Below are 15548 nucleotides of genomic sequence, written 5' to 3'. Positions count from 1 at the left end.
TGGCAGTTATAATACCTTTAGATGGGATATGACATTTTCCAGGAGTTAGTGGCAGTACCCTTGTATGCTTTTAAACATGACAATTTCATTTAGATGTCATAGTGTATAAAAAAGTGGGTTTTATCCATGCAGCTAGAGATTCTTAACCTTTTCCCAGAAAAAAATCACTCTTGCTGTATACTGCTCTTCAATTGTGTGCATTCATTTGTGTGTTAGACTTCAAAGAGTATATTAGTTGGCCAAGAGGCCCCTTTGTTACTGGCAACCTGGGTTAGGCAAACCTGCGTTTTGAAGTGACCTGGCTTCAGTCTGTGTAACACCCAGACTGCTGAGTGATAAACGGCACCATTCATGGAGCACTGCTGCTTTCCACTTACCACCTGTGTTGTCAGGAACAGCAGTATGCCCTAGATGTGTACCTGAGCTAGTCCTTTTGGTCAGGAGACCTAAGCTGTTAAATTCATAGCATTGCCTGTACATGAAAATACCTTATCTATGAAGTGTGTGGGATATTTTAAAATAGAAATGGAGAAATTACAGTGGTACAATCCTTCTGAGTCCTGTTTAAGAGTGTTACCGAGAGATTTAAGCAAGCTGTGTAGCTGACAATGTGATACACATTCTGTTGGTATTGGCCAATTTATATACTATTACTATGGTTTTCTTAAACATGAAAACATTTCTTTTTTCTTCTGTAGGCAATTTAACACCAGAGCCACCTAAAATATCATCGTCTACAAGCCACCCAGATCTCTTAAGTGGGTGGGATTCTTGGGCAGATTCCTCAACAACCAGCAATGTAGCATCTTCACAGCTGAAGCCTGTTTGTGAAGGTAATATGATTCTTGTGATGGAAAAAGATGTTGTGAAGTAGAATCTTGGGGAGGTTTGCATGAGGTGTTGTGTAGATACTACTTTTATTCTTTCTCTCAATTTCCAAACAGACTAGGTATGTGACGTGTCTTCTTATTACACAGGCCAAGTTTTTACCGCCGGAAGCCAGTCCAGTGTGTCTTCAGGTTTGTCTTTTAGCCAGGCGAAAGCTCAGAACTTTGATCCTTTTGCTGATCTTGCCAATCTGGGATCTGGTCTTCCTGGTAAGATCTTGCTTTTGATAGACTATATTTAGTGCCTCTACTGTTTGATTTGCTTCTTTCACCAATAAATGTTACTGAAAACCCTTATAAAGGGAAGCGTTTCCTTTTAATTGTCAACATCCAGCCTGAGGTATTTGCTGAGGTATTTCGTGAGTAACAAGAAAAAATTGAATCTTCCAGATATTTTTTTAAACATCCAGAATAATATTTCAGAAGATAACTACAGATGTGATATAGGGACAGTAAAAATAATTAAAGCTTGAGAACTGAGTTGAGATGGCAAGAGAAACCAGGAGTCGCTGATTCGGTAACTGAGAATGAGGTTTCTTACCTAGCATTGATTAACACTGTTCTTGAAGGATTTAAAATGAAAGCAGGATTGTATTAGTTAATTTTTTTTTTGTTACAAAGTAACAGTTAATTCAGTACTTTCCTTTTAATTCAGTAGATGTTCATAGCTGTGTTATTCACATCTACCATGTTTGTAAGATGAGCACAAATCAAGGGCCATACATTGCACACCAGTACCAAAAGCATTATGAATATTTGTCAGTTTGCAGTGAAGGGCACAAGGAGTTCTGGAAGATAAGACACACTGCAGAGTAACTCATGTTCCAGGGTGTTTTATTGGCCTGAAATTCAGGAATTTAGTCCTGTAGCACTCACAAAAGAGCTGAAGTCCTCGCATTTCAGAGCCCACCCTGCCATAACAAATGTGACCGGCTGCAGAGAGTACATGGAATGATTCAGAGCAGCTTAGTGTCGCTAAATTGAGCAAACCTGCTTTTCCCTTAGCTTGGAGCTGCTGGAGGTATTACCCTGTTGCCTTGGCAGTTAGCACTGTATATTGAATTGTGTGGAATTCTTGTAGAGAGACTAGGTACCATGCAGTGTTTGTCTTCTTGATGTAGCTTGGGCATAACACTGCAAAATTCTGGTGTTGAAGCAGTACCAATGAGGCTGCTTTGCAGTAAAAAAAAAGTTCAGAAATTTCCTAGTTTAATAATTCAGGTTAGCGCAGGTTTTTAAATGCACAGATAGTGTGGCACTAAAAAAAGTCAATGTATTCTTGACTTGAAGATGTAGGTATAGCCCACACTGAATCAGATGGAAGAAATCAAACTAATTTTAGCAGGACTTGGGTTGATTAATTACTCTTTCAGTTATCTTTCAATAGGAAAAAATACTGCATTAAGAAGTAGCCAGATGTCACTGTCCTAGTTAACGTTCCCAAGCTTGAAATGAATTTTTGAGGCATCACAAGAATTGGAATTCAGTTTTGGAATACAACTGGAATACCACACTCTGTTGTATTTTTCAAAGGAGTTTTTTTGCTTCCACATACAAGACACTGTTCTGGGAGAAAATTTATGAGAGTGCAAGCTGCTTAAATATGAATGCTATGTAAACTCAAAAGAAATAGTAGTTAAAAGTAGTGTATTAGCATACTGGTAGGATACCAATACTGTGCTGTGCTGGTTGATGTTACCACACTCTTCTTTAGGAATGGTCTTCTATCAGAAAGTAGGAATGTGGTGTTGATAAGTTTTTTTTTGAACAGTGAGGCATCGACTTGTCCTACAGGAGGAATTTGTTAGCCTTGAAAACTGCAATAATGAGCGTAGAATGCTTTGAAAGAATAGGTGAAAGAGATAATTTTTCAGCATGCAGGGTTATTTGCTCTGATTAGTAACAATTTTCTTTTTCTGTAAATTTCACAAGTTGTCAGTGTTTGAAACTGAGTTGGCTGCAGTTGAGTGATTTCATGAAAAAGCAGTGCATTCCTAGATTTTACTGGGTGTTGTATTGCATTACTGGGTTTTATCAGGTGTGATATATCAAGATATAATGTGGTATCTTGTACCTGGCCATGGGGAGACATCCTCTTGTGCAAGTTAGAGGTATGAACAGCCTTCAAAAGGGAGGCATCAGGAGAGCTGAAGTGTGAGGAGCCATTTTTGAAAGAGTGAATCAAGCTTGCATTGCTGTGTGTACTCAGACAGGCTTGGCCTATGCCCCAGGAGGGTGATTCCAGTATCTCCTGCAGGCTGCAGTGCTTTTCTTACTCATGTGCAGTATATTCCCTGTGAATGCTGCTATAGAATAATGTTCTCATCTTCCTTAAACAGTAGTGCAAAGAACCATTAGAGACTCTGAAAGCATTCATTTGAAAATCTTCTCAGTCTGTTACTATTTTTTGGAATTAGTTACTTATTAGGCACTGCATATTACCAGAAGTGGGAGGCAGAACTACTGTCCCAGCCATATTATCTCCTAGCCTGACATGTGCCTGACCCTTCAGATAAGGGTGCATGTTTTGCTAAAACTGACATTTGAAGCCTTGAGTTGTAAGAGAAGACTTTCAGTAAAGCCTCCAGCTCCTGATATCCAAGTTACTTCTTAGTGAGAATCTTAACTTTTACCTATGCTTTCCTGTTACACTGTAAGCTATGTGGTTACATGCCAAGACCAAACTGTCTTACTTGTATTAAACAGGTGACTGTTAAGCTGAACAACTAAGTTACTATTTTTTTTTTAGGTTCATCCACTGGTGGACTCTTGGGTAGTGGATTTAATCAGAAGACTGCTCCATCTCAGAAGCTAGGAAATCAGTGGCAGAAATCCTCCAAACCACAAAGTACTTCGTGGCAGTCCCAAACTAAGTCCAGCACAGCAGCTAAGCCCAACTACACAGTAACCTTCAGTGTTATTGGGGGACGAGAAGAAAGAGGAGTCAGAGCACCAAGCTTTGGTAAGTTTTTTGAATGTGTATTACTTATAATGTCCCGTGTGAAGTTAGTTGGGTGTGCTGTTACCTGCAGAAGCTCTTCTACCTTCATATTTTTATTTGAATTTAAGTTGTGTTCAGTAGAAAACAGAAAACCACTTGTCAAATCTGGTATCCTGCCTTTCCAAAGCTATCCCAGTGCATAACAGACAAGCTGATGTTAGCACAGGTATACGCAAGTTTTGGGCATAAAGTTTCAAGGCTATAATTACTCACCCACATGGGAACAGGCTTTGTATGAATGAGTTTAGAAAGGTTAATTTGATCTATCCGGGGAGAGATGGTTGATAATGTTGCTTCATGTTAGTCTGTTTGTAATACAAAGATAAAGGATACACTGTTTTTCCTAGCTGAAAAAGAGTAGCTTGTCTTGAGAAAGACTGAGGTTAAAATTACTGAAAATTCTTGTGTTTGAAAGAGACATGGGAACAGGACCTGGTGGAATTATACAGTCCTTTAACATGTTCCATCTGAGTAGGCAAACTTGGAGTTATAGGGTTAGGCTTGACCTCTTCTGTATGAACTTTCTTGGAAAATTTTATTTTCTGGTGTGTTGGTATTAGGATTATGCTTCCCTTAAACTGACATATAAATCATCAGCAGGTACTTCTTTAAGTTGAAATTATTCTGTTGGTCCATATCTGGAAAAAGGTGTCAGGATGCAGAGGCAGTGAGTATAGGTTGCAGCACAGGAAAGTCTGGAGAACATGGCAAAAAAATCAATTGGCATGATGAAATGCTGAAACAGGTGGTTGTAATTCCTATCCCTTAAAAACAGATAGAACTCAGCTGGACAAGGACCTTTCATGTACCTGGTTGTCCCTGCTTTGAGTGGGGATTGGATTAGACAATATCCAGAGGCCTCTTCAGAGTTCAGTTATTCTACAGTTCTCTGAAATTTGTTGGTTTTATAATGAATATTCATGTTGGTGTTTTATCTGTTAATTATTCTGGATAAGTTTCAACATGCTTAGGTGTTGACTACATGCTTTCAATGATACTATTGAGTATACGGTTACTTGAGAAACTGCTGCATAGCATTTGAAACTAACTTAAAGTGGAAAAATGGAGCCTTTTCCAAAATTGTGGATGGATGTGTGCTCCCTCAAATCTACTCCATTTTTTAAAAAAAGACGACCTGCAAGTATTTAGTCAGAGGTTAGCACGTGAAGTTATCTGCTCAGCTGGACTGAAAGTTTGTTAAAGATCCTTTTTATTTTTATCCTTTTTGCTTTTATGGCTTTTGGCGTCACTGAAGGATATTTGTCATGGCAGTGATAAATGCCATCCAGGTGTATCTAAGGGCAATATATTTCCCTTGTTAATGTATTCTCCAGTGAAACTTTTCATTTAATGTTTTTTCTCTTCTCATAGGTCAAAAGCCAAAAGTTTCAGAAAATGACTTTGAGGATCTCTTATCTAATCAAGGATTTTCAGCAAAATCTGATAAAAAGGGACCAAAGACAATTGCTGAGATGAGAAAACAAGAGATGTCTAAAGATATGGACCCCTTGAAACTCAAGGTTTGTTTAACAGTGTTTTTGATTCAGGTGAAAATCTGATCTTATGCTTAGAACTGCTGATAACAGAGCAGAAAGATACAATGACCAGTGATCTTTAGTAGAGAAACTAAAGGCTCATGGTTTAGAAAAGATGGATGTAGCTGATAATACAAAAATACGCTTTAAAAATGAATAGCTGTCTTCACGTACTTTCATTTTCTGGTTAAGAATTGATGCTGCTGTCCTAAGAAATTACTAGAAGGTGAAATTCTGTAGACAGGATATATAACTAGTTTGGGATGTGTTCCTTGTTGTTCAGATTTTTTTACCTGTTAGTCATTGATAGCTTCACATATTAATACACTTCCAGTTTTTAGTCTTTATGGTGCTTCAGAAAAGTTTGTAAATGAACTTTGAAGGAATGCTGAAATTTGTTTTCACAAAGTGTCCTTCCTGAAGAGAGTGCATGGGTACCTTTTAACAGAAATCACTGCGAGTGGAAATAAGTACAGATACTTTTGTCCCTATGTTATGAATGTTGCCATTAAAGTCTGAGCAACATTGCTTTAATTGACTTTGGGGATATCTCAAAGAGCACTTTAGTCTGTGCGCCTCTGCAGGTTGCTTAAGTAAACCTGAATTATTACTAGACATGAACTTTTGTACAAAGTTTGTACAATAAGAGTTTTAAGATATATTTACACTTTTGTACAAATCAAGTAATAATTTGTGTGTGTGCCCTGACAGGGACAAGATAAATGTAATATCTAATTGTAACATTTTTTTAATCACTCCTGTCATTTCTCTTGCAATGATGGAATTTCTGCAATAAACTAGTAACAATGAACTATTCTCTAGTGATAGATGCAAAGTATCACTTTTGAGTGGCTAAGGCAGTTGAATTTGGAGAGTGAGTGCAGTAGGATGACTGCACTTGAGTCATGATCGTATAGTCTTGCAGAGAATGAAGATTATGTCTCTAGAGACTGAGAATGCTTACAGTGCTGCATTCTATATATTCTGATTTTTCCCAGATTCTTGAATGGATTGAAGGAAAGGAGAGAAATATCAGAGCATTAATATCCACTCTACATACAGTGCTTTGGGAAGGAGAAAATAAGTGGAAACCAGTCAGCATGGCAGATCTAGTAACTCCTGAACAAGTAAAGAAGTACTATAGGAAAGCAGTGCTTGTGGTTCATCCTGATAAGGTGAGTGTTTTCCTCTGATCTTCTTTATTATAGGAGGAATACAAACTACTTTTGCCATGCCATTCTGGTTACTGGCAAATGCTTTGCTTCTCAGTCAGCACCCTAGATGTTCTTCACTGTGCTTCCATTGACTTCTGAATGTGTTGTCCTACTGCATTCAGGTAGTACAGGATTATTCTTGTTGTATTCTGTCCTGACACAGCACAGAATTCAACAGAGAAGGGTTAACAAATTAAATATCCTGTGAGGGTTGTACCTGAGCACCAGAGTCAGTCATGCTGGGTTCTGACTGACAGATGGTGGATTTAATGCTGATTACTGGAATCTATTTCATTTCTGTGAGCTGGTACTTCAAGTCTTTTAGAACTGGTATAGAGACTCAGAGGCTGCCACAGCAAAACTGGTAGGAAAAACCTGCTGAACCTTATTTACTAAACCATTTTTACAAAAAAATGTAAACTTACTAGAATAGACAAGTTATCAGATGAAAATCCGTAATGAATATTACATTGTATCGCCAGCTGGGGGTCTGTGTACAAATAATGAACTGGATGGGACTGCTGTGGAACATGCCTTGAGCGGTTTTATTTTTCAGCATCAGTCTCATTACATGGCTATGACAATGGGAAAATGCCGTCAGCTCACATCCCAGGCACCAGACCAAGAACTTAATGTTACAACTTACTTTAAGCAGAAGCATATTGACAGTAGTTCTGTACAACCACTATAAGCACAAGTACCTTTGGTTAAAACAATGCTTGCTTATTTGGAATGCAATACCTGCTTGTGAGCCTTAAAACACAATGCACAGAGCTCCATTATTAAGCTTAAAAGTTCCTAATAACTCGCTAGATAAACTTTTCTGTAGCTTAGGGAATTATTCTAGACAAGTGTTAATACACAGATCATTGTTCTATTTGTCCTTGCTTTTCTATTTTTTAAATAATTTTTCTGCTGACCTATCTCATGGCTACTGCTTAGCTCTAATCACAGTTCTGCTGTCTCTGAGGCCTGCCTTTTGCAGCTTTCCCAAAACCATCTGATTTTGTGGATTCCTACACATTGCAGCTGTCTTTTTAAAAATACTTAATGCATCCCAATTTATCAAGGTAGCTTCTTGAGCTCTTGCATTAGATAGAAAGAGAAGCATTGTATATAATTGGTTTGAATTTTCAGGTTTGCATTCACTGGTGGTTTTAGTGAACAGTAGTCTAAATCCTATGTTGTCTTGTGTCCATAACAAACATGACATTCTTTGGTTTTTTAGTTCCCCCTCTCCTTCAGAGTCCTTGGGTATGTGACTTCTTCCACCTTTGTGGTAGTTTTTTTAAGTGTTTTCTGTAAGGCCCATAATGCATTAGTGTCAGAACACTGCTCTGTTTAAGGCATATTGTGTTCCTTGTTCTTTTATTTTGCCATTTACCTGTTATGCATCGATAAAGTACTGTAGGTGGCAAAAGCTAAGCAGCAGGAGAAGGGGAAGGATACTGGAGGGGCCTCTGGGGCTTCCCTTTTTTATTGAACAGAACCATCTTTTGGGACTGGATGTTTATTAACTGCAAGGGTTGGATTGTGTTGGCCCAGAGTGGGCAGCTGTGAAACAGGCAGGGAATCAGGAGTACTATCTTTGAGTATGGAAGCAAACACACAGGAAGTGCTATGCCAGTCATGCTGAGTCTTAGTGTCATTCACAACCAGCAACAGATTTTTCTCCAGGGAATTTCATTCAAAAGAAGTTGTCTTAAAGAGGACTCAGATTTTATCCTTGTAGACTACTGCAAGATCTTTCAGGAAGCAATTCCAAAATTACTATTACTTACTAATCAATTAATTTGATTAGTAAGTAATAGTAACTGAAAGTATTTATGAAAAAAACAGCTTTGAAAATTGCTTTTAGCTAAATTTAAATTACTTCTGAATTGTACCAAAAGTAATATAAGGAAACCAAGGATTTGGATTTGTTTAAAAAGTACTCATGGCAAACTTTGGATAAGGTTGGAGAGAGTTCTCTCTCTGTAAAATTATATTCACAGAGCAGTCTATAGCTTTTGAATAAGACAGCAAATATAAAAGGGATGGAATCTTTTCTAAAGACCTAATTTCTAATGTTTTTATGCTTATGGTGCATTCTCTTTGTTTCCAGGCCACAGGACAAACCTACGAGCAATATGCCAAAATGATCTTCATGGAATTGAATGATGCATGGTCAGAGTTTGAAAACCAGGGATCAAAGTCCCTTTTCTGAAACTTCACCTTTCACAGAACTGCTTCCAGAAACTGGAGCTGATCATTGTTATGACTTTATTGCGCCTGAGATTTATGAAGCGCTTTTCCACAATTTCAGCACAGTTTCTAGTTATGCACTTACATGTGGGGATGTATTTTGTAAGATGTAGAGTACAAAGCATTACATAGATGCATTAAGAAAAAAGCTGCTGAAGAAATCACAGTGTGGGAGTAAAGGTTTCTCTTCAGTTTTGTATAAGAAAAATAGAATTTGAATGAAGCTAAGTAATAAGTGATAGGCTAGTATTAGTTATAAATCATTCCAACTTAATTGATTTTTGCTGTACCTCTACCGTCCCAAATTTGTCTGTTACTTCGAGTAGTTTTGTGATTCAGTTTTGATATTTGGTGCCTGTCGCCTTCTTCAAAGTGCTTTAGTTAGCAGCAGTGAATTTGCTTGGCTTATCTCAAACCTAAGGGTGTATATTTTCGTCTGTATTTTATATAATCAATCTGATAATCATTCTGTAAATAATGTTTTCTGGTAATGTCTGTGTTCCTTACAATAGAGTAACAGTTGTTTAGCCAAAAAGACAGCACATGTGGGAAAGTCAGACAGGGTTATTCTTGATTTTTTTTTTCTTTTTACTTTTTTTTTTTTTTTTTTTTACATATCATAAATCTAAAAAGAAATTTTGACTCTGAGGTCTGCATGTTCCTGCTGTTTTGTTTATTTATTGCAGTAGTCTGACCTGTGCTTATTTTCCTAGTTCTTTAAATGGTGTCTTTTGCTTCTGAATTCAGTGGAACTTTCCTTTCATTGCACTTCAAATACTCTGATAGAAACAATTTTACTCTGAAACTTGAAGTGTAAGCACAAACCTTTTACTGTGCTTTGATTTGTCTGAGAATTAAATCACTCATTATCATCTGATGAGCATTTAAAGTCCTTTAACAAACATTTTGCTGCATGTTTGAACCTGTGTATATTTGAGATACGCAGGGCATCAGTGCATGTGAAAACATGGCGTGTCTTGGTATACTGTTGACTTTCTGCTCACCTATTTCCATGCACTGCTTAGTGCAAGATGAGTAGAGACACAGCTTGGTAACAAAACTTGCCATGTTTTCTCATCCCTGTTCAGAAGGCACTTTTTCACTAGTGCTGGGGTGGATGATGCAAACAACCAATGACTGTTATACTCTGTGTAATAACAAAATGTAATTTTCATATCAAGTTTGAAAATGTTGAAAATTAGTGCTGAGCTATTAAATCTTCAGCAGCAGTCTCCTGAAACCGGACAGTTGGGCATCCAAGGGGATATTTTGATCACTTGCCTTTTTGTACATTTTGCATGCTTAACTGAGAGGAAAACTGTATTATTAGCAGAGATAACTGTTCAGCTGAGCAACATCTGAACAGGAAACATGAGATTCTAATGCCACCTGAAAGGTGCGTTGGAGAGATTTTCCACTGCTGCGCCAGCCCAAGAGCTGCTGAACACTTGCAAAGTCTAGTCTCTAGCTCTGATATAGCACAGTTACTTATTAACCTCTGATCAAAGGTTTCATTTGTGTATATTTGCATATATATTTAGCTGCTGTGACTTTTTTTTTTTTGTTTTTGGTGAAGCTAGGATCAGTTATGAATCAGGAAGGTTATATATTATTCATAGCTGCTGTTGTATTTTAGTTACTGCTTTGAAGCAGTCTTAAATCCTAGTAGATTTCTTTATAAATGTATGTAACTTGCTGTCTGATTTAAAGTAAGAGTTAATCTTTTTTCCTTTGGATACTTCATTAATTCTGTGTGTGTGTGTTCTTCAACCATGGAAATTAAAGGCTTCTGGTGGTAGGATAGGTTTGTGGGAGACCTTTTTACAGTTCTAGGGCAAATACTATCTAGGAATAGGTTTAAAAAGACAAGCACAGATATATAATGACTTTGTAGTGCTATATACAAGTAAGAGATAAAGCATTTTTAAGGGGACTGCTTAGAATAAGGAAGGACTGCTTTAAAAACCCATGTTCATTCAGCACGTGTAGGCAACTTAATTTTAAGGCATACATTTTTAATTGCTCTTTTCTCGAAATATGTGTTTAAAAAATTAAAACATGACAGTTGGGAGGAAAAGATCTTCTGCTTTGTATATTTGGTAGTTTTCTGGATGATGTCTACATTAAGCTTTTTAAAATTTCTCTACTCTTGTTTGCAAAATTTTCTTGGAACATCAGAGAAGAACCTTAGATGTGATTTTAAATTAGCAGCAAAAACATGAGTGCAGGTATTTTACCTGGAACTGAAGATCTCTTGAAATTAGCTCTCTCTTTTAAAAATTATGGAAATTCAAGAAGTTTGGCTATGGATTCTTCCAAGAGCCATTACATAGTTACTGAAACTTCTGTTGGATTGACAGAGCTGCTCAGCTTATTTTATGGCTTAGTCAGCTCTAGTTCTGTAGGGGAACTGGCTGATTTCTCTGTCTTTCTCCTTTCTACATAATTGAATTTTTCTGCTAAGAATCTGGGAGAAGCTTGGTTTGGTAAACTGATAAATCTTGACAAGAAAACTGTTTTGGGTAGGGTGTTTTCATTTTGGTTTTATTTTTTGTAACTGTGCCATTTCTCTGTGTTACATACAAGAATGTGCAAACAATGGGGATTTCATTAAGATTCTGTAAGCAAACTGTAACTTGGAAATTAAAAAAAAGTTCAACTGGTGAGTATGAACATAATAAATGAAAGTTTTGTTTTCTGTGCAACACAAAGCAGCATGAGGACCACCAGAGGTGTTTCTTAGTGTAAAGCTTATATATTAAGTACAAGAACCTGGGAGGAGGGAAGTTAAAGTATATTTCATATAAATGTGTATTGAGTCTTAATGTTGCTTTAGTAGGAGATGGTAATTTGGAAGAAAAAAATCCAGCAGTTTTATGAATTCATCTTAAAACACTAATAAAAAATGGTAGACAATCTGGGATTGAGGGCTTTTCAAACTTTTGATTTGTACTTGGTCATTAATTGTCTGTCTGCTGTATGAACTAGGAGTGCACTCAAATGATAACACACATATTTCACTGTAGTTGTGTTCTTAGTGTCTACAAACTGAAAAGCTTTTAGAGCAGGCTTCAGAAACAAATGATTAATCAGAGACTTGACTGGATTCTCTCTTTGCTTAAAATGTTTATTTTCTATTCATGTTAGTTTTTCATTGCACAGTTAAGTTTTGACGTGTTGAAGCCACAACCTGAAAGCTGAACTTTATATCTGCTTCTGCTGGCTGTGAAGCTTGAAGGTGAGGTCACCAGGTGTTACCTGCAGGCTGATATTCTGCATGCATGCATGTGCTCCAGGGATTTGCATGAGGCACTTGAGGTTCTCTTATGAAGCACCTCCTTGACTCTTGCAGCAAGTCATGGTGCCTGCTGGCCCGTGTTGGTTGTTCCTCTGTCTGGTAACAACACCTGACTAATACCATTTATTGTTTGCAGCCTACCAGGGCTCACTTTACAAAAGTAAGTAGGCTGAGATGGTTAGTGCAAGAAAAAAAGGAAAACAGCACGAGATAGATTAAAGGAAGAGTAGAGAAAAACACCAGGGCTCTAAAGTACATCTGAAATGTTTTCTAATTCTCTCTCCACTGACCTATTGCTGCCTACCTCTGCTAAAAACAGGTGTAGACTGGTAGAGAGAACCTGGTTTGCAGCCCACTTTCCATCTCTTTTAGAACACTGCTGACTGACTGTAACAAGTTGGAGTACCAAGTCCTTAGCATTTTTTTTCCCCCCCCCAAAGTTTATATAAAGCAGGTTCAAAAAATGTTTGGGCAGGTTTCCACTAGTTTTTTTTAATTACAAATTACTTGTGTTACATTGCTGTTAGATCTGGAGAGTCCAGAAAAAGAGCTTTCAAAACAGAGATGTCTGAAGAAGAATTGGTGTCAAGAGAGTGTGTGGCTAGAATCTGCCTAATAGATACAAATGATGTATTTTAACTGGAGGAAATCAGTCAGTGTCTTCAACCTCAGGCATGCCTTTTTGGTGTTTCCTAGTGCTGTCAGAGTTCCTTAGGAGCAGAAAAGAGTGTTTGTGGTTAGTTAGACATAAAGCCCAGAAGGAAAAGGTCCTCAGCATTGTTAGTTGGGTCAAGTTCAGCTGTTTTTCTAATCAGTGGTAGCTTCTTCAGCAAGTACAGAACAGAAAACCTCCAAAAGCGCTGATGAAGTACATTTCCTTGGAACAGTGGCAGAGTCATTGGTGTTGTACTTGTGAAGGTAACTAGTGCTCATGAAAAATGCCTTGTTTTACCTCCATGTTCTTGGTAATTCTGGACAATTCCTCCCATTTTGTCTTGCCAAGCACAGAGCAACAGTTGGTTTGTGAAAGCTACATGCACAAGGTCAATTTTTTGCACAAACCAAAGCGGAGTTTGAATATAACAGAAATCTCATCAGGCCTTTGGGGCTGCTGGGTTCTGTGCACCATTCCACTTTCCGAGGCCAGACTGCAGTTTTCCCAGCAATGGCAGTGTTTGCATACTTGCTGGCAGCTGCACTCACTGCTGCTCACAGAAGTGTTTTCAGGAATAGCGTAAGTGTGGAAACCTTGTTGCTCCTTAGCTGTGTCCTTAATTGTCTAATAATTGCAATGTAATGGCTGCTTTGTAAATAAGTTCAAATTATTCTTGTATGACTCAGTTGACATTTTCTGTCAAGAACCTGCAGGTGATTGACCTGCAAAAGCTGTAAAAGGAATGTATCATTTCCCACCCTTGAGCCTGTCCCTGGTACAGAGCAGCTCTCGCACCCAGAAGCTCAATGACGAGGAGCTGAGCTCTGGTTCTGAACTTGATGAATCTTGCAATGCTTGCTTACTCTCTGTTTGGGTGAGCTTATTGTGAACTGCAGCTTAGACTGCATTAGGCTTCCAGCTTATGCTCCAAAAATACTAATTCAGTACTTTTTATGAAGGATACATGTTGTCATAGAAGCTTTTATTACCAAAAGGGGATTAAGAGGCATTGTGGTAACTCCCAAAACTCTAGTGGAATGTACTGTATATTTGCAATGTAGATTTCTAGAAGTGATTGTCATCTCTCATAAGGTCTTGGCTTTCTCTGAGGTCCTTATTGTATTTACCTGTAGTTGTGATTGTACTTTGAATACCTGTGTTTTTTTCTGATTTGGAGTGTGTGGAAGGAGAGAACCGACACTCAATTCCTGGTTTTGCCATCTTTCAGGAAATGCAATGTACTGTGTAATTTTGCTACTAGTGAAATGAAACTTATACCTGTATGTATATAAGGTAAAATAGTCAAATTAAGCCTTGTTTAAAAGTAGATTTAATGTTTGGTACAATGTCCTTGAACAGAATATTTTGCTTTGAAACGTATTACAATTTAACCAGTCATCAATTAAAACAAACAAAATAACTTTGTCTGTTTCCTTCTTTACCAAGAGAGAAATGGCCTGAACACCTGAAGCATTTCCACTGTGTCTTCCAGAGAGTGTCTGCAAACATTAGAAAAGTGGTTCTCGTTATGTTCAGGTTGACTGAGCCTGTTAGGATCTAAGTGGCTCTTGAGAAGCGTCTCTTCTGCTGGAGAGGATCGCTGCAGTGTGCCCTGGAGTTTGACAGCTGCATTTTCTAAGTGCCTGTGTTGGGTTGAGAGGGCTCTTGCACAGGATCTGCTGCAGTGCTTTTCCATTGCCCAAGGGAAGCTCTGGCTTAAGTGTGTAGCAGTGATCAAAGGGAAGAGAAGAGGAGCACATGGACATGACTGAGGCAGAAGAGAGGAATATGAGCAGCCTGTAGGGATGGTGGGGGGACACATCTGGCAATGAAGAGCTGCAGATGGCAGGAATCTGAGGGAATGTGGCATGGCAAGGGGTGAGCTTCTGCTGGGAGCATAGTGACAAGGTGCCCAGAAGCATCTTGACTCTACACTGCAACAAGAATGGGTGAGCAGAATCTTTCATAGGTGGGAGCAAGCCACAGTGACATTGCGAAAGTTTCTTTAAAAGTTCAAAGCACAAAAGCATAGGATTACCATTACCCAAGGAGAAGGGTAAAAACTGGGAGGAAATAAGAGAATGGACAGGCATGACCAAATTATCCAAATGTTTTTCCTATGCTGCTTACTACTTTGAATAATCTGATGGGTTTACAAGAATTTATGATAGATTACTCCGTGCCAAGATGCTAAAAGACCTTTCTCCTTGTATCAAATACAAAACATGCTACCAATTTTGCTGCTAATCAGTTTATTCCTAAAATGCAAAGATGCTGAAAAATGCATTGATACCTACTCCTGGTCCTTTACCTCTGCAGCAAAGGAGGATAATGTTAGTCAAGTGCATGTTTCTTTGCTGTATGCAAGGCTTCTGGCTACTCTGATGTGAGTTTAGAAAGACTTGAGTTGGGAGAACACAGCGAATAGAAATCCTGAAGAGTCAACCTACCAAGCATCAGTAATTACACCAGATAAGCAGAATGCATTGTGGAGAAATAGTATGGCCATAAATTCAATATCAAGCAAAGCACACAAAACACACTGGAAGGCAATTAAAAGAAGGCCGCAGAAACACTCTCTGTACTGTAGTGTGCTGAGCAGCCTGTAGCAATCAAAGCCTTCCAAGTCTGCAGTTGTAGGCACCTGGCCTGGTTACTGTAGTGTTGGAGAGGAAAGGATTTGCCCTGCCTCAGCACTGCCTCTCTTATGAGGC

General features: G+C 38.2%; 2 protein-coding genes across 3 annotated transcripts in view; one reads left to right on the top strand and one right to left on the bottom strand.

Moving 5' to 3' along the window:
* The window catches only part of GAK (cyclin G associated kinase), a 68143-nt gene extending 53888 nt beyond the window's left edge, over positions 1–14255 (top strand). For both annotated transcript variants that reach the window (XM_030237028.2, XM_030237027.2), the window contains 6 exons: positions 699–833; positions 978–1097; positions 3637–3849; positions 5260–5408; positions 6422–6598; positions 8742–14255. In XM_030237028.2, coding sequence (XP_030092888.1) covers positions 699–833; positions 978–1097; positions 3637–3849; positions 5260–5408; positions 6422–6598; positions 8742–8843 — 896 coding nt within the window. In that variant the 3' untranslated portion in view covers positions 8844–14255. The remainder of the gene's footprint in view (positions 1–698; positions 834–977; positions 1098–3636; positions 3850–5259; positions 5409–6421; positions 6599–8741) is intronic.
* HOOK3 (hook microtubule tethering protein 3) overlaps positions 1–15548 on the bottom strand; it is a 945081-nt gene that overhangs the window by 415898 nt on the left and 513635 nt on the right. The gene's annotated exons all lie outside the window — the stretch shown is intronic.

The sequence above is a fragment of the Serinus canaria genome, chromosome Z (genome assembly GCF_022539315.1).
Source record: "Serinus canaria isolate serCan28SL12 chromosome Z, serCan2020, whole genome shotgun sequence".
NCBI lineage: Eukaryota > Metazoa > Chordata > Aves > Passeriformes > Fringillidae > Serinus > Serinus canaria.
This window is presented reverse-complemented; position numbering and strand designations above follow the sequence as displayed.